This window comes from Camellia sinensis, chromosome 1 (genome assembly GCF_055761805.1).
Source record: "Camellia sinensis isolate YWXY chromosome 1, ASM5576180v1, whole genome shotgun sequence".
In the NCBI taxonomy this organism is placed as follows: domain Eukaryota; kingdom Viridiplantae; phylum Streptophyta; class Magnoliopsida; order Ericales; family Theaceae; genus Camellia; species Camellia sinensis.
This window is the reverse complement of record NC_138961.1, coordinates 176,858,547-176,884,340: the sequence shown is the minus strand read 5'-3', so window position 1 is coordinate 176,884,340 and position 25,794 is coordinate 176,858,547. Positions and strand designations below refer to the sequence as shown.

The following is a 25,794-nucleotide window of genomic DNA, read 5'->3' as shown; positions in this document are numbered from 1 at the left end:
ATCGATCAAAAGTTGGTAAACGCTCTATTTATTTATTTTATATATATATATATATATATAATTTTTTTTTAAATAAAAAAATTATATTATTTTAACATATACTACATCAAATATGTTATTTCAAGTTAATTAAAGGCAAAAGTTTAAGCTGTAACAAATAGTCTAATTAAAATAGTGTATTTTTAAACGAGATTTAAGTAAAGAGTTGTTTGGAATTATTTAAATAAATATATTTTTTAACTTCTTATTAAAAGATGTATAAAAAAAATTAAAAAAATGATATAATCTAAATAAATACATTTATTTAAATATTCACTTATTTAATTTATGTCCAATAATACCTAAAGTTTGAAATTTTAATTGTAACTTAAAAAATAAAAAAGAAACCAAGATAGAAACTTGGAGGATGGAAGTAAAAAAAGTGTGTAATTTATCCACTTAAAACCTGCAGATCTCCTCACTTTACCTTCCTCCTCCAAACTTCTCCATTGCTCTCTCTCTCTCTCTCTCTCCATACTCCTATTCTTTCTCTAATACTTGCATTTATCTGTATATATCTATCTATCCATCTCTCTCTCTCTCTCTCTATATATATATATATTTCCTTCTGATCTCTACTCCATTATACTTCTCTCTCATTTCTGTCTTCTCGCAATGAGTACATGATCGGAGAAAGCTAGATCTCGCTTTGGAAGCTTGTTTACAGTCCGAAGAACCCTAGATTTTTGTATCTCCTTTTTGAATTTTTTTTCTCATTCGAGTTTTTGATTGGAGTCGCGATGGCGACTCGGTGTTTGCTCTGCGTTGTAATGGCGGTTCTTCTAGTGAAATGTGTAGTGGGCGTGACATTCTCTTCGAGGCTGATTCACAGGTTCTCTGACGAATTGAAGGCGCTTAGGGTTTCGAGGAAAGGAGGAGAGTCTGGTTCGTGGCCAGAGCGGAAGAGCATGGAGTACTACAAGATGCTTGTGGCCAATGATGTGCAGAGGCAGAAGATGAAGCTCGGTTCTCGCTATCAGTTTCTCTTCCCCTCCGAAGGTAGCAGAGCGTTTTCTTTAGGAAACGACTTTGGATGGTGAGTTTAATCGCTCTCTACAATTTCATTTGCCGATTTTGTTTTCAATTTTCTAGACGGTGACATTAATGTTGAAAAGTATCACAAATCTAGTTTAGTAGGCATATAAAACATTGATATACTGGTCCACATAAATTCTATAGGGAACTTTAATATATACCACTTGGAAGGTGTTTTGAAATGATTTTAGTGGTGTGGAAAGTGGAAAAGATTCTAGATATTACAAGTATATATGAGTTGAAAATATGGAAGCTCGAAGTGATATCATCATTTTGTTTGTACCGATAAAAGGTCAACTGAATTGCGAGAAGGATGGTTGAATAAGTCAAAAGACATGCACTCATGAATGATATTATTGGTTCTATCGTTTATGGGGTCAAATTTTGGTATATTCCTTATGTGAGTTGAGGGTTATTTCAGTTGACATGATGGAATTTGATCTAAATCTCGGGGAAGGTCCTTTTTTCGGAGGTTTGAGCTCTTGTTGGGACTTGTTTGTTGAGCTTTCTTGGGAGCTTTAAATTTTGTCTCTTCTTTCTTCTGTATATGGATGGTGCCTCCTTGAAAACTTCATTTAATTTTAAATCTTACTTATCAAAAGTAAAATAAAATAAAGGACCATGGATGAGAAAATGTATGTAGATAAAGGTGTCGAAGTGATTCTAGCTACTAATCGACATGTCAAGTAATAACCATTGGCCTTTTTAGTCAAATTGTACATCACTCTCTGGTTTGTGCTCTCAACCTTGACATTAGGGCTCAAATGAGTCAACTCCGCTGCGGGGATGGAACCCGAATTTCATTACCGGAGGGGCCAAAAGAAAAATAATTTTTTTCACAATATACACAAAACACACATGTATGTATATATGATATATAAATTATATATACATTAAAAAAATTTAAATACCATATAAGTAATTTCTATTAAGATGAATAAGTATTTTTTTTACTGTAAAATAGAAAGAGAATTCAAAATGGAAGAAGAATGACATATATATATTTTATACTGAGGGGTCATTTTATATATAAAATGATATATATATATATATATATTTAAAGTTCTATAGCAACAATAATGTTCACAGAAGTAGGAGGCTATGGCCCCCCACAGTCTTCTCCTAGTTCCGTCCTTGCTCCTCTGGTTTTATTGCCCAGATTAGGAAAAAGGAGAAAAAACATCAATTAATAGTGTGGTGTGGTGTCAACTCAATTCAATCTAGTTTTTTTTTTTGTTTTTTATCAACAAATCTAGTGTTATTCCAATTATTTGAGTTCATCTATATGAGTCCTTTTTGCCATTTTGCCATTTTGTACTATTATTTTCAAATGACATGCCACCATTTCTTCTCATACTAGCTTAACTTATGTCAATTTTGATTTTTGCCTTGTCTGGACATTTTTTATTAGCAGGTGGTTGAAGATATTTTTTGTATGTTTTGTATGGTGTATCTTAATATATTAGTACTATGCCGTTGTAGTGCTTGGATGTTACCTGTGTGCTGGAGGGTTGGTGGTCGTGCTGAAGGAATTGCCTGATTGTTTTGCCATTAACACTGTTGAATAATGCAGTTAGTCTTTTAAGTAATTTCCTTAGTGAGTGCGTAACAAAGTTCATTAATGTTCAAACAGTTCTTCTATTGTTCCGGGTGATTATTACTTCTTGTTCCATAATTTTCTAGATGTCCCCTTGTAAGGTGACTTTCATCTTGATTTTGATTTAGGGAAATTTGATGAATTAGTTTTCTCACTCAATCTTTTTTGTAAGTTTATTTATCATTTTTTTTCATCTAGTTTCTACATTTTTTTTTTCAAACAGGTTGCATTACACCTGGATCGATGTAGGGACGCCGAATGTTTCTTTTCTCGTTGCATTGGATTCTGGGAGTGACTTACTTTGGGTTCCATGTGACTGCATTCAATGTGCTTCTCTATCTGCCAGTTACTATAACAGTCTGGTATGCCAGCCTTTGCTATAACTTTGTTACATTACCGTCACATTCTCATTGCGGTTGCTACTTGGTCAATTGTTCTTCTCTTTGGTTTATCTTACAAATATTTGTTTCTTCACTTTTGTTTTTATCTTCTTCTGTCACATTTCATTGTTTTCTGTGCAAGGAGCACTTCTCACAATTTATATAACTCTTGAGGAAACTAACAGTGAGTCCTTCAGTTGTTGCTAATTGATGTATATCTTTAAATAAAAACATTATTGCCACTGAGTGAGTGGTTTCACCTCTGCAAAAAATTATTGAACTGATTTAACACTTTGACTTCTGAACCTTTTTGACAAAGCAACTCTGTAAATTATCATAATAAAGGAGCCCTCCAAATTTCACTCTTACTGATTGCTGTCTAAAGTTAGGCATGCAGTGGCAGAGATATGAAGTGAGACCTGACCCTTAGGGCTTGTATCTATGTCATTGGATGCGGTTACAATATAGGAGCATTGAAGATAATAAGAGAGAGGTAACTACAGGATAAAGAACTAGAGAAATTAGAAAAAGTTGTATAAAATTCATAGATATCACAAGAGTATAATAATATTTTATGATTTTAACGTGTTCTACAATTTGTTTCTATTGTAGTATTATATGTTTTAGTTAACTACCAAAAATTTGGTAAAATTGTATTATTGCGAATGTGAAGATTTCTATAGAATCTAAGTGCCATGTTTTTGTTAGCAATAAATGTTTGATTTCTTTAAATTCAGTGGTATAAATGTTTGTGTAGTTATTAATGGGTAAACTTGTGGGTTTTTCATATAATTTGAAGCTATAATGTGGTTTAGATCTCAACAGGAAGTCCTATTGGTAGTGGAACTCTTTGGACCCTTGTAAGGCCAGGTACAGTTTTATGTGCACAATTAATTACTAGCGCTACTAATACCGCCATTGATATACTTCTTAGTTGATCCCAATTACATTTGGATTTCATTTTGCGCGCCTTCTTATAAAAATCCAATGTTTTTGGTAGCCCCTTTCATTGGGAATACACTTGTTATCTCTCCTTGTCCCTCGCCAGGTGAGCCTAACACTATCTTCATTGAGCATAGTGGAAATGCCTATCTTTTTTTCTCCGTCTATTGAGGAGTGAAGTTGGGTAGTTGTGTTTTGATTCTAGCCTTTTTGGAAGGAGGGACAAGCTGCCAGGGTTATGAAAGGGTTGCTTGGCCCAATGGTAAGGCTTGATGTTAACGTCCTTGGTGGCGCGGTTCGAGTCACGAAAACATCTCTAGTAGTGGGGGGTCAGGTTGCATACGTCTTGCCCTTCCCAGGTCCTGTTATAGCAGGAGCCTCATGTTTCAGTGTTTCAGTGTTACATGGGCTTTTCTATTTCCCCTATAGTAGCCAGTATTGTGGCCTTGTGATACTATTTCATAAGTATTTAGCAAATACAAACCCATCAAGTCTTTAGCAAATACAATCCCACTATGTCTTTAACAAAATAAAAAATCACAGCCCCCCAAATCTTTTACTTACTAATAGAATACAAATCACGTGGCCACGAGTCTTTAGCAAAATATAAGCCCACTAAGTCTTAAACATAATACAAATTAGATCCCACAAGCATTTAACAAAATGTACACAACATAGTCTTTAACAACTTTCTTTCTAGCTTATTTTATGGAAATTTGGGAACCTTTTGGGGAAAATAAATTGTAATTTTCTTTCTTCTTGTTTATTGCTTAAACTACTCATAAATGTATGTTAGGTCTATTTATCAATTCATATTACCTGTATCCTCTGTTATCAGAATCTTATGATTCGCGATTCAATTAACAATTTTTGCAAAATCGATACAAATCTATGGGTGAATCTTTTTTGGAAGTATATCTCTAGTGAATTGTACGATTCAAAATCGATTCACGATTCGATTCACCTTTTACGATTCTTGCAACTTTTGAAATTATTGTATTTGACATATTTTCGACTCTTTCTTTCTGTATCTTTTTGGTGAAAATGACACAATACAACTTCTAATAGCTTTTAGTACCAAAATGACCAATATATATACATGTTTTGTTATTATTTTAGTGATCATAGAGTTTTAAAAAATCATAATATATTTTCTAAAGATGTTTAAGACTAAAGTAACTTACACCATGAATTATCTATTATTATTTTATTAAATTAAATATAGTTGAATATTATATGGGTGAGGTTAGTTATATAGTTTAAAATGTTTTAGATTTTAAAATAAAAGATCCTAAATAATGCTTTCTTATTATTTGGTCATTGTTACTTGGAAAAGTATGTATGCTTTTTGTCCAAATGTCAATATTATTTTAAAATTATTGTTACTTTAGAAATTGAGAGTTTGTCTTTGTTTACTGTCTTTATTAAGAATGGTTGATAAAAAATATCTAAAAATAAGGGAAAAGGTAAGATGGTGATCTTACATAGGAACATTTGTTAACTTCTTACCTATTAAACTACATGACCATCATTCAAAACATTTTCATTAATTTAAGTCTAAATATTTCATATTCATAAGATATATTTAATATAAAAGTGTGTAAATATATTTTTCTAAGTAATTTAGAAAAAGTTATTGAATCTTTATGATTCACGATTCGATTCGATTTGCGATTCGGTACGAGACTATTTCGATTCATGATTCGAATCCCGATTTGACAATTATGCCTCTAGCTAGTCTTCTAAGACTTGGTAGTAGGCCTTTCACTCCTACGCTTGATTGATTGGCCAGTGTTCCTTGGTACATGGCGAATCTTTTGTGCACATGTATCTAAAAGCATTCTTCATGCATTTGTGGCAAAGGATTTGCAGAGTCTCTACTAAGATTTGGTAACAGGTTTAGCACTTATTTCCAATGATTGATTGGCAGGTGCTCCCTGGTATTTGGGGCATCTATTATGCAGGATAGGGATTTAAATGAATACAGCCCGTCTGGCTCAACCACCAGCAAGCACCTATCTTGCAGTCATCAGTTATGTCAACTGGGTCCAAATTGCCAAAGTCCTAAGCAGCCATGCCCTTACACAGTTAACTACTACTCGGAAAATACGTCCAGTTCAGGATTGCTGGTTGAGGATACATTGCATCTTGCAGCAGGAAGTGATGATGCATCCAATATTTCTGTGCAGGCTCCCGTCATTATAGGGTCTGCCCGATTGATCTATTACTGCCACATCAGATTTATGAACTTCATATGCTTCAAAATTTCTCAAGAAGGATTTTTCTCGGTAATAACCAAATTACAACTTAGTTTTGCTAATTTCTTGATTTCAGATGTGGGAGGATGCAAAGCGGTGCTTACTTAGATGGAGTTGCTCCTGATGGTCTTATGGGTCTCGGACTTGGCGAGATTTCTGTTCCAAGTTTTCTTGCAAAAGCAGGATTGGTACAGAACTCTTTTTCTTTGTGTTTTGGCAATGATGATTCTGGGAGAATATTTTTTGGGGACCAGGGACCAGCTGCCCAACAATCTACTCCATTCCTGCCGTCAGACGGAAAATAGTATGAACTATTTATTTGATTTTAGATACTTTCTTCACTATTATTTCTATTAAATCTCCAATTATTATTAAGCCTTAGTCTCACATGTTCTCGTAATTTTGTCATTTCCTCTTGTTTTGGCCCACTCTTGGTCCAGTATAACCTACATTGTTGGGGTCAAGGCATGTTGTATTGGAAGTTCTTGTCTTGATAAGACAAGCTTCGAAGCACTGGTTGATAGTGGGACATCATTTACATTTCTCCCAAAGGAAGCATATGAAAGGGTTGTCCAGGAGGTATGTTATACTGCCTTTATACTTTATGACATGAATGCATTAGCAGTATCGCCTTATATCATGCTTTTGGTGATAGTTTGACAGACAAGTAAACGCGACAAGTGCTAGCTTTGAGGGATCCCCTTGGAAGTATTGCTACAAGTCCAGGTAAATTTGCGTGGAATGAAGAGAATTTTGGAGGTTCCCTCCCTTTTCCTTGTCTTCTTGTATGTGATAACATTGAAAAATTTACATTTAAACAGTTCTGGAGATATGCCCAAGACTCCTTCTGTGGCATTTAAATTTTCAGTGAACAACAGCTTTGTCATCCATGATCCTGTTTTCATTATCCATGACAACCAGGTTGGTGACAGTACGAACTTTTTTATCCAGCTCAGTTAGAACAGGGAATTTTTTTATTTGATTGAGTGTAGCTGGACATATACTGCAATGAAACCCAACTCATGGTTGTCTACTCAAATTAATGGACATCCTCACATGCCTAACCCAAGAAATCTCAAAGAACTTGGATGTGTTCCTCTGCTGTTGTCAAGAGTAGTTTTCTTTGCCTTCACAACTATTATCTACTTACTTTGAACTCCATGTATTTCTGAAAGGTTTTTGAACTTCTTCACTAAGAAACATTAAAATGATTGGATATAAATTATAATGCTTATATAAGCATGGAGTGGTGACTCTTCCAATTGAGAGGTCACACACATGGTGTGCTGTTGTGCACTTTGATTTATCAGTATAATATAAAAGTAATGACTTCCGGAGATTGTAAAGGAGGTGTCTAATTATGCTGTGTTTGTATCATGGCTTTTGATAGGGATTTGGAAAGGGAAAAAGAAATGGAGAAAATATTGGGCTGATATTTTATTCACATTGTCTTCACTTTTTCCTTTTCTCTTTCCAAATCCCTACCTAAATCCATGATTCAAACACAGCCTTAGTGTTTAGATTTGTTAAGGAGTTGAATTTCTTTAGGACCTTTTTTTACTTATTTTATATCTCTGAATTCTTATCGATTTTGTTTTTTGGACAGACATATATATGGCAGTGTAATGAACTTTAGTTAGTATTGGCATAACTGAATGTTAACCATAGCATAACTATGTCTCTCCCTGTGTGGCAGGTTCTCTTTCACCCTCCTCTGTTTCTTTCCATTATTTTCTCCTCATTTCTCTTCTTTCTATTCTCTCTCTAGTTTCTATTCTCTATCTACATTCTCTTCTTTTCTTCTTCTCCCTGTCTGGTTCACCTTTGTATTTCTTCCCTGCTTCTGCTGCTTCTGCTTCTGCTTCCCTTCTCTATTCCTTCACCCCGATATAAGATAACCTTTCTTGCCTTTCAATTTATTACAAGTTCTTTTTCTTTGTATGTTTTTCCTTGTAGGTTGTTTTGTATTATTGCATGATGCTGCTTCTTCAATTTTATCAAGGTTTCTTGTTGTTGATTATGTAGTTTCGGTTGAGCATGGTCTAAATAGCCAATTTGTAGCCATGACATGTAAATTCAGCTTGACCACCAATTTAGTGTACTACCCTATTGCGTCCAAGGAATTTTTTTTTTTCTTCATCAAAATGGCTGAAATGTTTTTGTTTTCCTAAGAAACCAACTTGAAACATGAGTGCAACTATGAAATTCCAACTTTTCCATTGAAGCATAACAAAACATCAAATTTTATGAAATATCTTAGAGATCGAGTAGTAGATTCTTCAGGAGAGATAAAAACTATATGGTTGGCAACATGGAATTCTTTAGCATTAAATAGGGTCAGGAAGATGTTTGTTTGAAACATGCAAGCATAACCAATGATGCAATATTTGTTTTTTCTTTCTATTTGCAACTTGTTGAAACATTAACACACTGAAACAATGATTGGCTTCAACACATCAGGATTTTTGAACAAAGTTGTTTTCGTTTCTCTCTCACTTAGTCATGTAGCCAACCCCACTTGATCGTGACACATGGTTTAGTTTTGTTTGGTATTGTTAGCACATTTTTTTTAATGGTTTCTCTTACAACAGCAAACCCACTCCACAACTCACCTTTAAATTGAGGTTTATGATTTTCTAATGTTTCTTGATCTTTGTTGAATATTAATCTTAAGCTTATTAAAAGATCTTTTTAATCTTCAATCTAAAAAGACCTCTCTACCCCTTAAATCTTGACATTTGTCAATATTCCTATATATTTGGTGAACCTTGTTTATTTTCCGTTGTGCATATGCAGAATCATAAACAATAGTGTTTGATAATTTGTTTGATTTTAATTTAATGATTGTGTATTCATATTGACATTTAATACCAAATTGTACGCCTGTGCCCTTCTAAGTGAATGGATTAGTGTACCTCTAATGTGTCTAATTATTAGGTTACATATATATTTAGATAGGTTTTAGTTTTGTTTTCAAACAATGTTTTTCCGACATTTGTTGTTTACCCCATGTTTTCAAAACATTTTTGAAATATTTTCTTTTGCAAGTTAATCGAGAACACATCAAAATGGAATTTTAATCCTTGATTGGTTCATGGGTTGGATTTGCTTATTATCTATGAAACACCGACACTTCTAAGAAGGTAGCGTGTCGTGTTTGATACCATTGTACCGATATTACATGACACTCATCAGACACACATCCAAACATGTCCTGCTATTTAAAAAAAAATTAAGGACTAGGTCACGTTTCAAACACTTGAACACGCTTCTATCACTTAGACGCATGAAATTTATTACAAGTTTGAATAAAATAACTTAGAATCTAGTGATAAAAGAAAGGCAATGAAAATTTACACATTCTCTTTTTTTAAACTTTAAAATTTATTCTTTGAAATAAATATTCATATATATGACACATAATAATTATCTATCCTTATATATGCTATATAATAAATATATAAAATCTTATATTTTGTGCCGTATTCCCTCATGTGTTGTGCCCTACATTTAAAAAAAATTATGTGTTAGTGTATCCATGTCGTGTCATGTGTCCGTACTTAATTTATTCTTATGTTCCTAGACAATTGCTTAGTTGCATAAATCACCTACTAGAGGTGATGTTTTTTTCTCTAGAATTGTGATTCTGCTGTTCAAAGCAATAGTCGAGTTAGAGTTGCATTTCCGTCAAGATCGAATCACGGTTTCAATTGTGTCTGTATCTGACACAAACACACTACCTTCTTAGTAGTGTTTCATAATATGTAGAGAACAAATATTTATCTGTGGAGAACTTGTATATTTTTCTCGATTTTGGTTTTCCTTTTAAAAATTGAAAGGATGAGGATTTTTTGATAAATCTTTTAATTTGGGTTCTTTGATGACTAAGAAGCAAAATATATGTTATTGATAATGAATTGTTACATTTGTAATAAGAATTTATTATGCTTATCTTTAATTGTATTAAGTGGCAGCATAATGTAGACATTTAAATATATATTAGGGTAACCTAGATCAGTAGTCGTTACATTTGTCTCGTGTTATTTTAGTCCCTATACTTTTCAGTTGACTCAATTTTGACCCTTGATTTGAATTTTTTTTGTCAATTTGATTCAATTGATAACATCGTTAGGATTTTTAATGGAAAATAAGTACTTAGTTGGTTGAGGTTAATTTATTGAGTTGATTAAGTTTGTAATTTTGTCTCTAAAAGCATGACACATACCACTCATGCATATTTTTCATTAAAAAATACTAATAGATGTAATCAGGCCTTGTTTGGGAACATGCTTTTTTAGTAACTTTTTGACTTTTTGTCTAAAATATGAGTTAAAAAAAAACTTGTATGCTTGAAATGACTTTTTAATTTTTTACAAAAAGATGTGCAAAAAGTAAGGAGTGAAGAGAATTGTTGGCTTTGTTTGTAGAGTTTTGGAACTTTAATTCCACCCCTTGGTTTGCACGTGGTGTTTGGTTATAGTTTTCAAAAATTAATTCCACATTCACGTCTGAAAACTCCTTTCCAGGCTGGAAAATTTGGCTAATCCGGACGTTCGGCTGCTTGACCGGAACAGTGTTCTTTTTTTTTTTTTGCAGCTGTTATTTTTATATTTGAAATAAAAAAATATTTCCAGAATTTTTTTAAAATTTTTTATGAGCTTTGAATAGGATTTAGGATTGTGTGTTTGGTTATAAGTTGTAAGTTTTTGAATTAAATATCATGTCACATCATTCATTTCAAACTCAATTAAAAAAAAAAAACTCTTTTCAAAACTTCCAAAAAAAATTTTCACACTCAAATCATAATTCAAAATTAACAAACTCAAAATACGACTCTATTCTCAAATCATATTTAAAAAACTCTACCAAACACTACCTTTGACTTTTTGGTATAGGTTATAGACTTTTTGATTTTTTTAGTAACTTTTTGACTTTTAAGCTAAAACTATTACTTATGAAACGAGGCCTCAATTAGACCAAATTGAGACAAGGTATAACTTTCAGGGTCAAAATGTAGCCAATTGAAATTCTAGGGACCAAAATGACATGAGTCAAAATATTGAGACTACTGATGTAATTTTCCCTATATATTACAATTGGGCCAAAAAAAGAGGGAAATAAAAAACATAAATGCTCCCTTAGGCATTCCCAACCCTAGACACTTGCCCTTGCTTCTTTAACCCTGCTCCTGCCTCCTCCCCTTGTCCCAGCTTGGTGCAACTAAGGATATTTGTGGTTCCAAATTAATAGTTCAAGTTTTAAAAAGAATTGATTGTCAATGGGATGATTGGTCCAACAAGGCCCTTTAAAATGGGTTCAGAAGGGAAATGTGTGCAATACCAATAATCTGAGTTGTGTAGAACCCGAAGGCAATCTGTTTGTCAAAATATTGTCTTGTTATGTGGACCTTTTGTGGATTTCATGCTTGGGAGGTGTTTTTTCAGGCATATTGGCAGGAAATTTAGTATCAAAGTGTTAATTCAAGATCCATTTCTTAAATTGCATATCTTTTAAATCTACTCCTCCATGCTGGCTTCCAGAATTACATTTGTGGGGATTTGGTTTCAGAAACTATTAAATGATCTTGAACTCGTTTCAAGTATAATAGTGGGAAAAGTGATTTACTCTGTTTTATGCGAAGGGAGGAAAGCCTCAAACTTAACAAACAAATTTTGGAACGCAAGGTATTTATATTTCAATGTTTTTGCAGTAAACTGTAGTTTGTATATGGCAACTCTTCTGTTATTTTTTATTATTATTATTTTTTATTTTTAACTCAATTATGGGAGGTCACAGTTATTTCATATTTGTTATTAATTTTCAATTAGAACAATTGTTTGGTGTGGACACAGTAAAATGATTGTATATTCCAATGCTTTCTTTTCATAGTGCATATACATAACATCATAGGATGCACTTTGGGCATATTGTTCTGGAATTTTTGAGCCTAGCCCTTTCTTTTCTTCATGATAAAGAAGGAAATGGAAAACATGTTAGGTTAAAAACTGTGAAATTCAGATGGTGAACTCTTGAATTAATATATTACCTATAGCATCTTTATGAACAATCCTCCATCCTGATGTTAGTGTTAGAGAACTTGCAATTGAACCAAGAGCAATGTATATTCTATTTCTGGAATGAGAATGAGGGCCACGACTGGTTGCCTTCATTCTAACCATGGTTGTCTATTCTAAGGTCAAAGTGTGTAAATGCTGCTTACTCATGTCTAATTGTCCTAGGAGTTTAAAACAACAATTCAGCCACTGATTTATAAAATTTGATGCATGGGGGGCCCGTTTTGTGCAGGGAATTGTCGGATTTTGTTTAGCCATTGAGTCAACAGATGGAGATATTGGAACAATTGGACGTAAGTGAAAGAATAGCTCTTCTTTATCTGTGATAAAATCTCCCCTGGTTCAATTTTTTTAATCTCAAGCAACCTTCTTTATGCAGAGAACTACATGACTGGTTATCGAGTGGTATTTGATAGGGAAAATCTGAAGCTGGGCTGGTCACGTTCCAATTGTGAGTACATGACGTTTCACAATCTCCTATTTTTGTGACGTGCCAACTCAAAACGTGGCTTGTAATTGCTTGTGCATTCAATCGCTTATTGCCCAAATTTGTGGGTCATTGAATCAGCTTTTGGTTATTCTATCTCATTCATTTCTAACTTAAAAAAGTATGCATTTGTATGACAGGTCAAGATCTCAGTGATGGTAAGAGAATGCCACTGACTCCAAATACTAGTGCTCCCAACCCATTGCCAACAACCGAGCAGCAAAGTGCACCTAGTGGGCACGCGGTTGCTCCAGCTGTTGCTGGAAGGACTCCCCCAAAGCCATCAGCCGCCTCAACTCAGCATCTATTGTCCGACTTTGGTTTGGTGAATATCTTTCTACTGCTTCTACTATTTTTGCATCCACTTGCCTCAGGTCTCTAAGTTGGACAATTGCCTTGTCGAACAGATCTATGCCATCTTTTACATGTAAATCCTGTTTCCCATTACGCGTATCTTCCTTGTCAATTGTTTTGTTCTTTCTTTGCTCCTTTGAGTCATTAAATTAGAAGGATTTGCTAGGAACATATTTAATATTTTTTGTGTCATATCGTTCCTTTAGTTTTCTATTTTGTTCCTTTTCTATATTATATGTAATTTTTCACTTCTGATATCTATAGATATCCTTTGAGATTTCCATCAGTCTGCCTTGTTCCTCCTAATGCATGTACTGCAGTCAAGCTCCCTTTCCACCCTTCTATCATGGGTTCTGATGAACTTACATCTAAATTGAACTGATTTACACGTTGGCCTTGGTTGGCCCAATGGCTGGTGTGAGATAACGATCTGTTTGGAAAAAAATTTGTGCAGTTTATTTAGCTTAAAATTAAATAATTGTAAGGCTTGCAGTTGTATTGTGAAAAGTTCGGGTGGATAGAATAATTTTTGAAGTTTTTAGCTTCTTTGCCTTTTTGAGTTTAAAATGTTCAAAATAAGCAAAAAGGGCAATTTTTTGAAGCTAGATTTTCACCGCCCAATTTTCGTTTGAATTTTACTTTTAATTGTATCCTTCCTCTTTTAATTGTAGTAACCAAGTCTGCAGGCATCGACTGTTGTTTCAATGTAGTTCTTTTGGGGTGTTTGGTGAGGATTATGAAATTAGCTTATAACTTATTTTAATATGAGAGTTTATGTCAGATTATTTGGTTCAGTTTTTGTTTATAACTTATTAGGTAGAAATAATGTTGGAAAAAATTAGATAGCGTTTGGTAGAGTTTTCTAAATATTATTTGAGAATGCAGTTGTATTTTGAGTTTGTGAGTTTTGGAATTGTGATTTGAGTGTGAAAAATTTGTTTGGTGAATGAGTTTTGAATTGAGTGGGGAGTTTTTGATGTGACATAATAGTTGATAAAAAACTTATAACTTATAACCAAACATGCAATTTAGAATTCCATTTAAAACTTTTTGAAAAATTTAAAAAGTTTCAAAAATTTTTTTATTTAAATATAAAAAATAATAGGTGTCAATTGTAAATAAAAAAACAAAAAAATTTATACCGTACCGGTCAAACGGCCGGATGTCTGGGAGAATGACCGGCCGAACATTTGGAAGGACGATTGTTTAGTCTAAATGTTCTCGCATTAAAAAGAATTTTTAAAAGTTGGTGTAAAATTAATTTTTAAAAAATCTAAACAAATATTATATTGAAACCAAAGGGTGAAATCATAGTTTGAAAATCCAACCAAATACTATCTTAATTCTTTAAAAACTGTGTGAGCGATGTTTTTAATTTTTATTTTTTGATTATCAAAATTTTAATTTAAAATAATTTCTACCAAATCACTCAGTGAAAAATGAACATTGCGTTCACGCGATGACCACATAGACAGGAGCACCTTTTAAGGACATTAAAACAAATAATTAGAGAAAAAAGTACACTTTCACCTTTGAATTTTCTCTTTTCACTCAATTTAAATTTTATGATTACGGAAGGATTATATTGAAATTCATATTGAAGTTTAAGGTCTTAATTGTAACAATTATAAGATGAAGGATGAAATTGAAATTTTAGGTGGAAGTTAGAGGGTAGTTTATCTTCTTCTTCTTCTACTTCTTTTTTTTTTTTTTTTTTTTAAAAAAATAAAAGTAAAAATAAAAAGCTGGTTCTCTTTTAGCTGTAAATAGTTTTGCCAAACGGATAGTCAATGATGTCATGGATCCAGTTGTATCCTGCCACTGAGAGGGGGGAAGGCCTGGGACATTTTAGAGGTAGAATAGAAGATATTCGCAATGAAAAAAATTAATAGTAAGGGAATTGGATAAAATTATATTTATTTTGATGATAATTGCTGGTATAAGGATAGTTAAATTATTTTTATATAAAATAAATATAAAATAATAAAACAAATAAAAGAATATAAAAATATTAAACATTAATATTAAAAAAATACCCAATATGTAAAAAATAAATAAATAAATAGTTCGGTAGATTATTTTTTAATACCAAGTCTTAAGCCTTCGTCTTAATTTCCTTCTTAAAGTCTATCCTAATTTGGAAGAGATTATGAATATCCTCTCTATCTCTTAAAATACACCAAGGATCCTCTAGAGTATTTTTTTCCTAAAGTTTCCTAAAGTGGTGTATTGTGTGGTTGAGATTTAATGTTGAAAAATTGATGTGACTTGTCATTAAATCTCAACCACACGATGCACCACTCTAGAAAACTTTAGGCAAAAAAAACTCTAGAGAATCCTTGCTCCTTAAAATAAACATAATATTAATAGATCTCACATTTATCTTCATCCTAATTTCTCCTTTATCTCTCATAACAAACGGGGAAGAGGTAATTGGCCACCTAAAGATTTTTTGTGTTTGCTTTGATAGAGAATTTATAGATTTTTCGTTAGTTCTCTCTTTCTCTGAGGACAACATAATTGATGATTGTAAAGATGGTTAAATTATTGCAAGGATAGTCCAAAAGAGACAGCCTGGAACCTGGGTTTAGGGGGGAATCTGTTGAAGCAGAGGACATGGGAAAATTGTATAATATGTTGTCATGTCTAAACCATAGTCTTATCTCTGATTAATATAGGAAAGATTACACCTCTCGGAAGGTATATATCATATATATTTTATAATTATAAAATAAAATAATATAACTTTATATTTTGAGGTATAAATAAAAAAAATCATAAATAAACATAAAAAAATTATAACTAAAATTTTAAAATAATATTATAATTAAAAATATAACATAATTAAAAATATATATAATATAAAGTGTGAGATGTTTTTAAAAGATGGTTAAAAGTTGATTTTTTAATTTTTTTTAATTTTTTAATTTTTTAATTTTTTTTCTAAGAAATAAAGTAAGTTAAAATCTAAAACACCCCTATGTATAATAAAATTCTCCAATATACAAGACTTTTTGTCAGTGAACAATTTGAGAGCAATGATTGTTCTGTGATGTAATTGACCACCTAAAGATTGATTTTTCTTATCAGCAATGGTTGAGGTACAATTTTTGTGGTTTAAATAGTTTGAAATTATTAAAATAACGTTGTTTTGAATATAAATTAATTTTAAAATTGTCAAAAATGATATCGTTTTGATAATTTCGAGCCATTTGAGTCATAAAAATTGTGACCCTCAAATATTTTTTTTTCCTATATACAGTCTATTCTCCAAAATGTTTGGGAGGGGGTGTCTTGACAAGATAGTTGAAAGTTAATTTTTTTGAATTTTTAAATTTTTTTATGAGAGAAGTGATATGACTTAAAATAGATTAAAAATTAACTTTTGATTTTTTTGACATGTTTTTAAATGGCCCTTCTTTGTAGATGTGGGTAGGACGGGATATAGAGTTATCCGAACCGCATAACCTGCTCAATCCGAACCGATCTACATACAAAATGGTGATTTCACAGACATAATGTAGATGGATGCAGTTTCAAATATGATATTATTGCGGATTATAGGTAGGTCGCGGGTTTTACCCACACTCGCAAGAATCCGTCTGCAATTAGACTTTATTTTTTTTATTTTAAACCTGGACAGTTGATTTCATTCCTCTTATCTTAGATGGAGTTTGCGAGTTTGCAAATGTTTTTATTTTATTTAATGTGTTTGAATTGGATGAAATTTAACAACAATTTATTGTTATTTTATTATTGCATTTTGAATGAATGTAAAAGTTAATGAATAATTACTTTTAGGTAAGTTTAGGATTTTGAATGATTTTGCTTTAATCGTATTGTTGGATAGTGAATGATTTTAATGATTTAGTTTAGAATTTTAAAAAATGTACTTGTATTAGTTTATGATTTTATTTAAAAGTATTGATTTTGTTGTGTTTTCAATTTTATAAGTTTTAATACATTAATTATTAATGTTGAGCATTTTTAAGGGGGGGAGGCGGGGGGATAGCCTAAAATAAATATTTACAAAACGATAAAAAACAGGCTCCAAATTTTTTTTTTAAAAAAAAAGTCTAATTTGCAAGCTGTCTATAATGGCCCGCACATCAGTAAATTCTATCTGCACAAAGCACAATCCATATTGCGGGCGGTTGTGGATTTAATTTTTTTCAAACTACAAATACACAAATGGGTTCAAATCACAAATCAAACCGTTTAAAATTGAACCGTGTTTAAAATCAAACCGCAAACACTCTAATGTGAATGAGTTGAGTGTATTTCGAGCAAATTGGTGTTGGGAGTGGATTTGGATGCCTAGGACAGCTGTGGTTGTCATTTGCTACCAACTGCTGCTGTGCTTTCGAACTCAAAAAAGAGCAAAACCTTGCCAAATTGCCAAGGAATTGAAGTTGAATCATTACAATGTTTGGTTTTAAATATAGTTTTTGAACTTTTAGATATATTTAACAAGTAAATATTTGAATTTAAAAAAATTCACCAAAACAAAAAATATAAAATTTAATACATTTATATCTTCTTCTTTTTTTAATTGATTTTTCTTTCATAAAATTTTTTTTCATAAATATTTTACTTCGTAAGTACATTTAGACTACGTGCATTTAGAAAGTTAAAAAAAAAAATTAAAAATTGAAAAACTGTATATTTAACACAAAAAAATAAAATAAAAAACTGTATTTTCCTTTTTTTCGATTACCATTTGCAATTTGGTAATACTATAATGACTACGCGATGAAGAAGCGTAGTTTAAGGATACATAGTCTCCGTTTGGGAAGTGAGTTGAATTTTTGACTTTTTAATTTTTTGACTATTTTAACTTGGGCTAAAAAGGCTTGTTCGGAAAGGACTTTTTGACTTTTTTTGTGAGAGAGGAGTGTAATGATTATGGGTTGGATTTGATGTTTTATTTTTTGTGGCTAAAATAGCCTATTTTATTTTTTGTGACTGTTTTAGCCCCTAACCCACCAAAACCAACTTCCCAAACCATGCCTAGTTATTAAAAAATATAGATAAAAAATTTAAGTGAAACAATCTCTTTAAAAGTGAGGTCTGTTCCTGTGATGCATAATTAAGATTATTTTTTGTAATAAATTTTTAAATTCATAAATTTTATAAATATAAAAGTCTTATTTTTCATAACTTAAAAAAGTTAAAAATTTACTATTCTATTTAAGCTACGTCATTTTATTTAGATCACATCACCTTTCTAACACACCATCTCAAACCTACCTTATATTTTATAAAAAATTAAAAAAATATATTTATTTAGATTATCCTAAACCACCCAAAATCTTTTCGAGGAGGAAATTTCAAGCGGGAGAGGAGTACGTGGATTCAAACAAAGTTGGTTATTGGTACCTCATTAAACACGTGGGATAAATATGGGTAAAAATTCTTGGGGATTGTGGCAAGGGAATCATTTCTTCATAACTTTAGGTTTTACTTTTAATTTTTTTTTTTTAATTTTTTTTTGGACAAATTGATAAGAGACAAGGGTGTGTTTGGTTTGATTTTGAGAAATAATTTTTTTTAAAAAAAATTTAGAGAAAGAGGTTAGAAGTTTTTTTGATTTATTTAATTGTATATTTGGGAAATAGTTTTAGGTCATGTTTGTTTGGACAGACTGGATTAGCATTCCCATGACTAATAGTCCTAGGATTACGAATCCGTTGGATTATGTATCCTATCTTAACTAGTAGTCAAGTTTAAAACAATTAGTCCATACTTCAATTGTTTAACCAAACATTGAATTAATAATTTTATTGGACTATTAGTCCAATCCCAAGCTCATGTCCACCCAAACAAACATGGCCTTAGAGTATGGGAGTTTAGAATGATTTAATATTTTGTTATAGTTGACTAGATGTGCATGAGAGAAAAAAGGATTGAGAATGAGAGATGAGAGAGAAAAAATGATTGATTGATATATAGGAGAGAGAAAGTGATTTTGAAAATTTTGAAAAAAATTTCCAACCGAAGAAAATTTTAAATTTTTTTTTTTCAAAAATTGTGGGTGTGTTTGGTTTGATTTTGGGAGATAAATTTTTAAAAAAAATTTAGGGAGAGTTTAGAAATTTTTTTGATTTGTTTAATTGTATATTTTGGAAATAGTTTTGGAGTATGAGAGTTTGGAATAATTTAATATTTTGTTGTAGTTAAGTAGATGTGTGTGAAAGAAAAAGTGATTGATTGATGTGCACGAGAGAGAAAGCGATTTTGGAAAAATTTTTTTCTAAAATCACCAAGGGTTGGTTTGGGAAGTGGGTTGGCTTTTGGACTTTTTGAATTTTTTGGTTATTTTAGCCTGAGCTAAAAAAACTTGATTTGGGAAGGACTTTTTGACTTTTTTGGCTTTTTTTGTGAGAGAATAGTGTAATGATTATGGGTTGGATGTGATGTTTTGTTTGTTGTGGTTAAAATAGCCTATTTTGTCTTTTGTGGCTATTTTGTGGCTATTTTAGCCGCAAACCATCTTGCCAAACAGATCCTTAAACTGTACAAAATTTTGAAATTTTTTCTCCAAAACTACTCTTTCAAAAACAAACCAAACAAGACTTGTGTTTTGAGAGTTAAACCAGACAAGTGATATTTTGTACAACTTATCTCAATTATTTATAGTTTATTTTATTATTTTTGACATGGATAGGCCCACGAGGCACACGGCCCACAGCAAACCACCCCAAACCCATCGCTTAGGACCAATAGCATAACCCGGTTGGCAAAGCCCAGGACAGCTGGAGGCCATCTAGGCATGGGGGGCCAATGGCATTCGGGCACATGGCAGGTGGAACACGGGCCACATCAGCAGACAAAGATCTGCAGAGTTATTACCACAACACATCACCATTAATGCATCCCATCACAGCATTTATTACGACAACACCTCCCCGTCGGAACAGAGCCCCTTCACCCTGAACAAGGTAAGCTACGGCACAGGCTTTCGGCGGAAGAGGGCACGTCACAAGGGACAATGAAATGATTACCAAAGGATATAAGCAAGGATAGCAAGGCAAGAGGAAGGTTAAGATTTTTATCTCTCCATCTCTCTCTCTCCACATTTCCTTCTTCCTCTACTAATTCTCATGCCGGAGGGTTCACTGGGGGACTGCCCCGTTCCCCTTTGGACTTGCATGCAGGTCATTTGACGGAATCATCACCCAAAACCGGAACTTGAAGAGCCTAGACCAGCCCGACCCATCCACCCGGTACGGATAGCATCATCAATTTTATTATGAGAATTTGACTAGGATTATTTAGTGCAATTTCTGTTTATAAATTAATTAAATAAGTTAAAAAAGAATAATTCTCTAAAAATTTTAAAAATATATCTTTAACTCTTATTTTTGATTATGGTCTTTTAGTTTATAATAAATTATATATATCAGACATTCTGACTATTCAACATTACTCACCTGTTGTTTCTCAATTCAAATGTCTTTATTTGTTTAAAAGTTGAGATGCATATAAATAAGTTATTACTATTATTATTGCTTTTTACATTTCATAACTTTCATTTGACAAATTCATAGAATTATTCAAAACAGATTAGCTTTTTTTTCACCTTATAACAAAGTTAAAAATTCAAAAATCACTAAAAAAAATCAAATTCCCACATAGACACAGTTAACAAAGCCATGAATTTCAAACATGTTCATGGTGTTTTATCTCTTCTTCAAGAAAACAAACTTCTACCGATTTAATGCTTCATATTTGTTCTTTTCTTTTCCCCCCAATGTGCATAATCATCTAATATCATAACACATTTTAAAATGCTATGCATAAAGCTTTTTCTTTCAGGTTTTTATACATAAAAATGAGTCTCACATATATCTATATTATTATAAAGTGAATGTTTTTCATGATATTTATATATTTAAAAAATAAAATTATATATAGAGAAAGATAAGACTCAAAATACCTTTGATTTGGTAAAGAATGCTCGTCATTTGACCAATACACAATACATATATATATTTGTCAGTTTTTATTTATTTATTTATTATTTTTACTTACTTAAATTATACATGTATTAGCCACTATATATTGCGATATTAATACATTTGCCAATTTTTTTTTATCTACTTGAATTGCACACGCAACAGCTAGTTTATTAATTTGCATTTGACTACCTTTGTATTTTCTGACAAATATATATATATATATATATATATATTTATTTATTTATTTATATTTATATATAACACTACTCTGTTCTAAATATTTTTCCAAGCACCAAATTTGTTGAGTGGCAATCGTTTCATCCCACAACCAAATTTTTAATTTTGTTTGGGAAAAGATAGATGCTCTGTGGAGGAAGTTTTAGTGGGTATGGTTATTAAAATTTTAAAGTAATTCCAAACAAAAAGTATGCACTCAATAATGTGCATAGATATCAATAAAAATAAATAAATAATATGCATAAATATTGTAAAAGCATGCATGCTTGTACCGTACTATTAGTTACAATTTACGTACGTGTGCATGCTTATGTATAGGGAATGGATTATTGCTGTGCCCGCTGTGTTTTAATTTGAGATTTATTATAAATTTATTTTTATGATTCGAATCATTTATTTTGTAAAGTTTGTTAAGTATTTCATGTCTATTAAAAATCATGTTAATTGGATATCAATAATTATATAATTGAATTACATTTATCATAAATAAATAAAAATAAAATAAAATTTTCTTTTCAGAAATAGCATGAAAAATATGCAATCGATCATATAGTTATTGATATCCGATTAAGATGATTTTTGGTAAGAATGAAGTACTCAACAAACCTACAGCATGAATGGTGCGGATAATAAAAATAAGCCCATAATAAATCTCCAATTGAGGCACAACAGTTACTGCTGTGCCAAAGGCATATCAGTAATCCCATTCTCTTATGTATATTAGTGTTTGAGTGCGTGGGTGGCACGTGATTTTTCATTAATTGTTAATATTATAATTATATATATTTTAAATTGATATGTGATATGTATACAAAGTATGAAGACTTATATGGATAAATTGATTTGTATCCAAAATACACAACTAATTAAGAAATGAATACATACTCGGCTAAAGAATTTAAATGATAAATGAGAAAATATATAAACATAAACATTAATTTATAACTATATTGTTGTCATCGCAATCTTATCTTAAATAATAAACAATAAGCAAGTCTTTTAGCATTGCACAAATCTTTTTTTATCAACTTCCTACTACACAATTTTGTTTTATATTATAATAAAAAATCATTGAACTTACTGTTACATATTATTTGTTTACTATTGGTATAATAATACATTAATATCAATATATAATATATTTTTATATATTAAGAGTTGTTAAGTCTCGTTTCCTGTGCCATGAATATTTTGGATGGTAAAAAATATAACATTAGTTATTAGTATATTTTCATTTATGTAGAAATGTGGAATACTTTTTTTAAGAAAATGAATTGATATTGTAACTTAATATTTCGATCGATATAGAAATTTCATAATTATTTTTACGATATTTATAAATCCATACTTATAAGGGTCACTTTAATGAAACTCTCAAGTCACACAATTTATTATGGCATTTGTAAGTAATTAGCATATAACAAAATTTGATCAAAACTTTTCATTTGATATACTTACTTTCTGTATCATTGAGTTGCTCCGATAATGTTTGGATATCATTAGATTTTTTTCCTTATAATTTGACTAAAATATGTGCATGAGGTACATTATTTTTCTTGAATTCCACAACAGATAGGACAATTTCTGCTTCAGCACGTCTAACTTTACTTTAAGAAGATGTTGCAATAGATCTTCTGTAATTTTTGTTTCACTATCTTCTTATTTTTCTTCTTGCTTATTATTATAACTCATCGTAATAAAAATATTTTAATGAGTAAGAGTTTGAAGCGATATTATATTGTTTTAAATTTCAAAATCCATTCTCTCTCAATAATGTGATTTTTTCTGTGAGGGAAAAAAAATACAATTATTGTCGTGATGAAAGTATTTTGTAAAGTCATGATTTGTTATTAAAAGTGTTTGTTGTGGACATTTGTTTGCATGACATGTATGTATATATGTATTGGACATAAGTTGATAGGAGACTAATATACAATTCCACAATTTTTTCCTAACAAATATAACTATATTACTAAAGCGATACATATTAGAAAATTAAAATATCTGATGATAATATAGTATTACAGATTGATAATGTATGAATACAGTAACATATATAAATTTACATTTATATATTTGGTATATATTTATATATGCATACATTGACATATATAAGACATCAAAAAAGTAATATATGAAATCTTTTGTAGCAATATAATATAAGTAACACTGAAAAGTTAATTATTCATAATTAAATAGTTGATCATAATGTAGATGTTTAGTGTTACATTTTTGTGTGTATGCACCATTTTTTAATTAGATTATTAAATTTACATAAAAATTGAGAGGAACTTGTGAATAATTTGTTTAAAATTATATTAGTGAAGAAAGATTTTTTTTTTTTTTTGTTTAAAAAAAGTTTATAGTGTTTGGTAGTTTGTTTTTTCAAATTTTTGTTTTGAATGTTGAATTTTTATATTTTTTGTTTTTCACAATGTTTTTTTAATAATTTTTTTATTTTCTTTTTAAATTCACTTTATTTAATAACTTTTTTTTTATTTTACTTTTAGATTTAGATTTACTTAATCTAAATACACTTCAAAAATAATTTATTGTGTATTCTTTCTGAAAAAATAATTATTAATATTAAATAATAATAATCAGAACATGTTTGAATTTATAATTTTTTTTACCAATATTATACTTTTTAATTCTATTTAGATTATTAAATATTAGCTTTTCATGTAGAAGTATAATTTAAATATAAAATATGAAGAAATTCTAATATATTTAATCACTAAAATTAAGAAAATATGAAAAACCAATAATTGAAAAGTAGATTTAAAAAATAAAACTAACGAAAGTGGTTCTTGTTTAAAATTTTAATATCATACTTTAGTTATTAAAGCACTATGTAAAATATTACAGTTCATAAAATATAATTTAAACAAAAGAAAATATATATGAAGATAACTTACGAAAATTTGAGATGCAACACAAATCTCTACTTTAAAAATTCATGCTCTTTCTTCAATCTAGATTTAAATGAATATGCTCTTTCTTTAATCTAGATTTAAATGAATGCATATAATTTTAAGATTTAATCAAAATTATTTACATTGATTTGATCCATGATATACAATCGTAAATATTATGTACACCAGTATAAAAGTAGACACGAGAAATAAGAAAAAGTAATTATTTTTTATTGTTCAATCATCATTAACATAAAAAATAGGGAGACAATTTGTTTTATTATTTATTTATAAGAAGAGAGACAGATTGTTTATATTTATATAGAATTCTTAGAAATAGAAACAGATATATCGTTTTTGAGTGTTCAACTCTAAAAATAAAGATATAATTGATTTATATAAAAAAATTTATGACTTTTAAAAATATAATAAATTTAAAAAGATAAAATTAAAATTTAAAAAAAAATAAAAAATACTATAAACTCTTCACACATTTATAATAATATATATATATATATATATATATTTTGTCGTCTTCTCGCCGCGGCCAAATCTAGTGCAGCAACATCTATAATATTCAAACTCTTTTCTTTATTAATATTTTTTAGTGGGTGGTTTGAAGGATTTTGGACTATTATATATATTATTATTGTTATATATGTACATGCATAATGGACGTGAAAATACAATGAGAAAGAAGGGCAAACCGGGGGAGTGCTTGAAATAGCTTAATGAACTTTGTTGTTAAAGTGATAATAATGCATGCGAAAATAATTAAAATGTCAGTTGCACTTTTCATATAATTGAATAATTGGAGACAAGTATCTAACTTTTTCTCTGCACATGTGGTTTGATGGCAATATGATGAAACACAACAGGAAACAGATCCAGGATGAAGACTTGGCTAGCAGCAAGACTACCCAAAGCTTCTAGAGACGGTACAAGACAAGTCTCTGACATAAAACTTTCTTTATTTCTATAAAATTTTCATATATTTTTACACGCTCATTGGGGGTGCATGTGTCGGTTAGCATTAAATTAGAATGGAACCAATTATACATTTAGGGATAGTTTAGGATGTACTAAAAAAAAATTAAAAAATTATTTAAAAAAAAAGTTAAAAAGTTAATATTATTTGGGAGAAGTGGAGGGGGAGAAGGTTAGAGGGCAAAATTGTAATTTTGCCCTTTGAAGTCAACACAACAGTGCAGCTCAGTATACTTTGCATTTACATTTTCCAAATTCGTACCACGCGACATAATGCAAGCCACCGATTCCCATTAAAAAAAAAGTTTGAAATGCATATCCCGGCATAGTGCTGCAGGTTAGTGTGCTTTGCATCTACAATATTTTATTACATATTTTTTTGTAAAAAGTTAAAAAATTATTTCAAACATAAATTTTTTTTTTCAATACTTTTTTAACCAAAAAGTTAAAAGTGCACTTATTTAGAACATTCCAAATCACCACATAGAACTGAATCAAACTAATTCAACGTAACCCAGGTTTGGTTTG

The 25,794-nt window shown here is 30.6% G+C and overlaps 1 protein-coding gene across 2 annotated transcripts; it reads left to right on the top strand.

The window, feature by feature from the left end:
• The first annotated feature begins 364 nt into the window (after nucleotides 1-364).
• LOC114294210 (Eukaryotic aspartyl protease family protein) lies at nucleotides 365-13,452 on the top strand. 2 transcript variants are annotated; one of them, XM_028238336.2, is made up of 10 exons: nucleotides 365-1,075; nucleotides 2,895-3,033; nucleotides 5,924-6,199; nucleotides 6,328-6,555; nucleotides 6,692-6,830; nucleotides 6,907-6,977; nucleotides 7,073-7,172; nucleotides 12,558-12,618; nucleotides 12,705-12,776; nucleotides 12,953-13,452. In XM_028238336.2, exons 2-10 carry the CDS (start codon nucleotides 2,930-2,932, stop codon nucleotides 13,192-13,194), a joined length of 1,293 nt encoding a protein of 430 aa, XP_028094137.2. In that variant the 5' UTR covers nucleotides 365-1,075; nucleotides 2,895-2,929; the 3' UTR covers nucleotides 13,195-13,452. The 2 variants fall into 2 exon arrangements, with proteins under 2 accessions (XP_028094137.2, XP_028094136.2); XM_028238335.2 differs by having other exon boundaries at nucleotides 402-1,075; nucleotides 5,958-6,199.
• Nucleotides 13,453-25,794: the final 12,342 nt, after the last annotated feature.

What these genes read in the sequence shown, in the direction of transcription:
- LOC114294210 (XM_028238335.2), top strand. Translation starts at nt 780, where the DNA reads ATGGCGACTCGGTGTTTGCTCTGCGTTGTAATGGCGGTTCTTCTAGTG. An exon ending in CTGCCGTCAGACGGAAAATA is followed by an intron (nt 6,556 to 6,691) that starts GTATGAACTATT and finishes CTCTTGGTCCAG; the next exon opens with TATAACCTACATTGTTGGGG. An exon ending in GGGCTGGTCACGTTCCAATT is followed by an intron (nt 12,777 to 12,952) that starts GTGAGTACATGA and finishes TTTGTATGACAG; the next exon opens with GTCAAGATCTCAGTGATGGT.